Below are 5,853 nucleotides of genomic sequence, written 5' to 3'. Positions count from 1 at the left end.
CCACGGACTCCCGTCTTTACTCTGCATGACTCTGTGTTCCTGTGAAGCATCACTGCACTTTCTTCTGATCGACCCACTGAACTGTAGCAAGCTCCCCTCCCAAGTTTGAACCTGCAGCCACCGGCAGGTACCGAAAACAAGCCCGCCTCAGACTGAGGGACAGGCGTGTGGGGTGTTCAGGTTCACACACCGGACCAGTGTCGACTCACTGGACTACATGAAGGTTTTGCAAGATTTGGCCCACTGGTCTCATTTTGATTTTGTGATCGGCTTAACAGCACCTCAAACCGCAGCAAAATTCCCCACCCCCAAAAAATCCAAGAAGGAAAATCTGTTACGTAGTTTGGAGTGTCGAGTTAGAGCCACTGCTTGCCTCTGATTGGTCCTCCTTTCAACGTTAGGTATTCAGAAGTGTCCCAATGGATTATATTAGACGGAGAAAGACTCTCTGAGCCAATCAGCTGCTGATTCGGACATATTCTGCTGGCAAAAATAGACAAAGAAAAAAGTTCAGAATTAGAACCGATTCACCAAAACTAGAAATTCTACACTAGAACTGTTTCCAAGAAACGAAACACAGTCATCTCCTGAATACTCTGATGTAATTCCATGTCTCGAAAGTGGCTCAAACAGGAAATATCACGAGTTAAAGACAACCCTCGTTTCTGTTTCCGACCAAACATTTGAAGTGGAAGTGGATGGAAAAGTTGAAAAGCAGCGTATGAATAGTGGGTAAAACAAGTCGTTGATGTAAAAAGAAAAAGGTCACTTGGCGTGGGATGTCCTGATGTACTTTAGTGTCTCCACAATGCTTTAAACAGGAGATTTTTTTTCCAGTTTTCTCAAAGGTTGCCCTGTAAGAGATAGCGTTTGAAAAACTGCGACTTCCGTATCTATAAGAAAAGAGAGATTAATCTAGTCTCTTGCTTGTTCAAACATTTTCTGTCATCTATTCAAGTTTGGTTTTTTTGACGTTTTAAACAACTTTTGAGATAAAAAATATCTTTTAATGTGGGGAAAATGTAGTTATTTAAAAAAAAAAAAAAAAAATAGACAAGTTTTATTGAGTTTGTGTCATTAAGGCAGACAGATCCAGGCCCGGTTTATACAACATATCAAGTAAAATGCATCGCTTTGGGGTTCTCGTTTCAGGAAAGTTTTGTGTTTCGATGAAAACCTTTTGAAAATGATATCCGTATACATGGAAACAGCAGAAATGCTGAAAATGTTTATGAAAATGTTTAGTCCTCTTTGCAAATATCATTTTTTGAATGTCCCTTTATGAGTTTAATCTAAGCAATACTCTACTTTCGCTCTGAAAGTGGGAGAGGTAGAGGACTGTAAAAATTGATGATTGAATCATTTTGGATTTATTTTCTTAATTTTATTTTTTTTTTCCAAAATCCTTTTGAAATCTTACATTGAACATCATCGAAGAAGGATCAGGACACAAATCATTACGAAGTGAGAACGGCTGGAGAGGACGGAAAACATGGCCGACTTTTTAAAATTCCCCATTCATTTGTGTGGCAATGTTTTCTGCAGTGTTATTCAGATTTCATAACCACTGTATGATGAATCTCCACCAGAGGTTGATGTTACTGACTGAGTCACATCATTTCATGTATTTGTGCCTCAAAGTGGCCGAAAAAAAAAAAAAAATATATATATATATATATGATGAATTTGCTTCAGTCGTTGTACATTGGATCATGGGAAATAGTAAAAAAATGTCAGGGTATTGATATATTTTGACGTTTCTTTCCAGAGTAACTTCTGACTCTACTCCCCCCCCCCCCCCCCCCGAGATGCCAAAAGAAATTTCAGTTGGATTTAATTGTAATAAGGTGCCAAAGTGGTGGACAAACCTCCCAAAACATTGGTGTGGTCCTTTGGATCTCGTTGACCTCCGACATCTGTATCAATAGAGACATGAAGCAGTGTTTCAGTTTCCTCCCCCCGATCCCCCCGTCTTAGTGTCCGAGAGGCCGGATGTTCGTGCCATAGGTTAGCCAATAAATCAAAGCTGAGAGTCTCAGCGGGGCAGAGCGGGAGGAGAGAGACCGTTCCGTTGGTCCCGGAGCTGAGAGAACAGCTCCGGCCTGAAGGGGGCGCTGTAGAGTGAAGATGTGAAACAAGCTGCAGATCTCCAGTGGTTCTCTGTCGTCGTCATTTTCTCTGTCTGACCCGCTCATGACATGAAATAAAGGTTGGTTAGAAAAGCTTTGGCTGACACGAACGACTCTTTTCAAGATTTCAAATGTCACCAGATGGTGGAAAAATGACTGTAATCACACACACAAAAAACCCATCAAAACAGTAAAAACACTTCTCGGATTGACCTTAAGAGATTTAAAATGACAAGAAGGATCCGAAATAACAAAAGAATCAAGTGTAAAATACCTAAATGAACCCAAAACAATGAAGGGAACTCATGATGAAAGAGCAAAACTGCTGAAAATAATCAACTTCCAAACAATCAAAGTAACTGGATTGACACAGAATTATATAAAAAAAAGAAAAAACGCTAAAGATTACTTGAACTAAATCAACTAAACACCATGGAAAACAATGAAAGCAAAGAAACTAATCCAGCACAAAAGCACTCAAAGGCCCCATGAGATCAAAATACTTCAACAATACACTGATTGACCACATGATGTGTCAAAACTGGAAAAATAAATAAATGCAAAACGTTGACATAAGAACAAACCATGAGGCCTCATTTAATTATCTCATATGTCATCCCAAACATGTAAAATACCTCAAAAAGGCTCAAAAGAAAAGACAATTATTAGAATACAGTTTAACATACCAAAATGACACGAGGATTATGAGACCAACTTTTAACTAAAATGATTCATGAAAAGTCAAGTTTCTGAGTCTTTGGATAGAGGTACTAAAGAAAGAAAGACCTCGGAGTAAATGTTTCTCATATATGTTTTGGATTGCAAGCAGGTAGCACATTTTCAGAGTCATTCCAGCAAGTAGACTGAGCCCGCAGGTACTCCGATAGTGAAGAAGACGCGTTTCATCATTTCAAGAAATACGTGCCTGACTGAGAGTTTGAGGCACATCCAGTAAATAGACAGAACCACATGTTCATGTGGACACGATGGGTCTTAAATACATCCAGGAAATAGACTAATGTCAGCCCTTCGTTTGCCCAAAGGAAGTACCAGACGTTCAAATACCTGCAGCACGTAGACAACACCACCCGCTGGAACGCATAACAGGGCAATATTTCAGCTTGGTTATGGAATATAATGAAAACACATAATGAAATGACGAGATTCAGAAACGCAACCTTTCACTGAGAGAGAAACAGGAGGTACGAACAAGAGGAATGAGGTCAGAGAGAGAGAACGAGAGAGAGATATCACATCATCATGACAACCTGACTGGCTCTTCATCACTTTGCACTGAGCAGCTTCATCCTCCTCACACAGTCACCATGGCGACCGTATCCTTCTAGCGACCCTCCAAAATGTCTGAGAAGTGATGGAAAGCTTGTGCTGCGGCCCGATGGCAAGTCATCAACTTTCATCCTGCTGAGTCCGAAATAAAAAGCCACTCAGTCATCGCACAGAGAGAAAAACCTGCTGAGTCGTATTTTTAAACAACAAAATAACAGCAGCAGAAACAAAGAATGAACGTCTTTGTTGGTCTGTTCAGTTTTTATCATTATAATGTGCTCCTATGCCCCCCCCCCCCCCCCCCCCCCTTCCCCCCACAGGGTGAAACCTGCCCCATGTAATGTATCTGAGCATGAGGTGGTTTGTTATTCACAACACAAAACAGCATCCCACCTCAGATCGAGTGTCTTTGTTCACGTGGTGAGAATGACAACCACAGTGTCTCTACACACACACACACACACACACACACACACACACACACACACACACACACACACACACACACACACACACGCACACAAACAAACAATAAAATAAAATAAAATTTTTAAAAAATAATTTAGATTTTGAAAAATCACTGATGTAACTTGAGCCAAACATTAGAGCATCTTCCTCTACTAACTAATGTAACACGATACCAGTCATAAAGTATGTCAGGCCCGGGGGGGGAGCTTGTTCCTCTTGTGTAGAAATCTTTGATTAAAATCAACCGAAGTGCAGTAGAAGTGAAAGGTGCGATTAATAAATGATGTTGTAAACGTGTGACAAACCACCTCCTGACACGTTCTTGTTGTCATGTTTGGTGTCCGACGCCTCTCGCTGGGGCCCAGGTCACTGATCCGACTCCTACATCAGCCCCTCCATTCAGTGGAGGTGTGAAGCTTCAGTGTCGGTTTGCGCTCTGTTGTCCGGGGGCCGGCGTTTGAAACTTGGCCCCCTTTTGTTCTCTGAAACGGGGTTAAGAGACTTCTCGCCTTATTGGCTCGTCCTAAGTGGCGAGATGTTCGAGATATGCTGGAAAAGTACAGCGGAGCCGGCCTGGGGGGTGGGGGGGGGGGTGGCGACGGCACCACGAGTCTGTAGAGCCCCTCGGGGAAACCCAATCTCACACACACACACACACACACACACACACACACACACACACACACACACACACACACACACACACACACACACTCAGCACCCTAATGGGTCTTCCTGGATTTGTTGAAGTGCTAAAAAGTTCTTTGGGCCCTGCAGGTTTGCCGTACGGCTGGGAGGAGGCGTACACGGCGGACGGAGTCAAATATTACATCAAGTAAGAGAAATGAACCCCCGACGTAAGTCCAACTGCAGAGACGCTTCACCGAGTTTCAGTTTTAAGAGTCCAGAGTTCAATAAGCGCACAAAATAAACAGGTTAGCCCTTTCTTCGGGAGGTTTATTATCATTAAGTCCCAGAGATAATTTGCATTGTTCATTCATCGAGTCAATCTCACAAGATTCACAATTTTCAATATTTAAGGATTTTTTTTCCCCCAATGCAAACTCAATCCATTTGTATAAATTTATAAAAAAAATCAATTCTCAGCAAAGTGTTGCTTTTCGAAAAGATTTGAAAATGTACATTTCTAATAAAGTTTATAATTTCTCCAGATCTCTTAAATTTTTCAGTTTTCTTAGAAATTCTCAGAAATTTTACTGGCTGCTTTAAAAATGAGTGGTTTGTATTATTTTCCCCTCTTTAATGTCAGATTAAAATCCAAATAGTGATTTATATCTCAGACATACTAGATTTGTAAATTTCTCATATCTCCTTGCTTTTGACTTTAACTCTTCCCATTAAGATGTGATTCACACATCAGCAGTGAGGTGGCGCTCAGCAGTTTCCCCACACGTGACAATATGACCAGCGATGGTTCTGATGAATTCCTCCATGAATCTGACCTTCTGCAGTCACGTGACCCAGACCACGTCGTGGACACTTCCCGGGAGTGGCGGCGGAGGAGGAGGGGGCGTGAGAACGCCACCGTCGTCGGGAGACAAGGAGTCGGAGGGAGCGCGAGACGGAAAGACGGGCGACCGCAGGCCGAGTCCGTCCATCGAGACTGAGATGTAGAAACGTCGCAACACCGAAGAAACAATTCATCTGTGCAAATAAGAACTCTGTCAAAGCGCGATGGCTCAAACTGCACCTAATAAAACTCAAAAGACAATTTAACCCTCACAATTATTGTTTCGCATTCTTCCTAAGTCTATGGAGGCCTGCAGGGCCCAACTCAATGGAACACTATATAAATGCAACAGATAAAACACAACGGCAAAAACACGACACAAAATGTCGCAGCAGAAGTGGAAAAGTTGCTACTCTAACACGAGTGTTCCAGTGACGCAAAAAGGAACAACAAAAACACAAAAAGTTGTGACAAAACTTCAAGAAAAGAAAAATACAA

General features: G+C 41.9%; 1 protein-coding gene across 3 annotated transcripts in view; it reads left to right on the top strand.

Moving 5' to 3' along the window:
* stxbp4 (syntaxin binding protein 4) overlaps positions 1-5,628 on the top strand; it is a 27,781-nt gene extending 22,153 nt beyond the window's left edge. Inside the window, exons 21-22 of one of the 3 annotated variants that reach the window (XM_080478073.1) lie at positions 4,662-4,719; positions 5,357-5,628. In XM_080478073.1, coding sequence (XP_080334199.1) covers positions 4,662-4,719; positions 5,357-5,519 — 221 coding nt within the window. In that variant the 3' untranslated portion in view covers positions 5,520-5,628. Of the gene's footprint in view, positions 1,648-4,661; positions 4,720-5,356 lie in introns of those variants that run through there. The other 2 variants (XM_080478074.1, XM_080478075.1) reach the window with 2 other exon arrangements.
* The last annotated feature ends 225 nt before the right edge of the window (positions 5,629-5,853 follow it).

The sequence above is a fragment of the Lipophrys pholis genome, assembly GCF_963383615.2.
Source record: "Lipophrys pholis genome assembly, chromosome: 1".
Taxonomy (NCBI): Eukaryota; Metazoa; Chordata; class Actinopteri; order Blenniiformes; family Blenniidae; genus Lipophrys; species Lipophrys pholis.
This window is presented reverse-complemented; position numbering and strand designations above follow the sequence as displayed.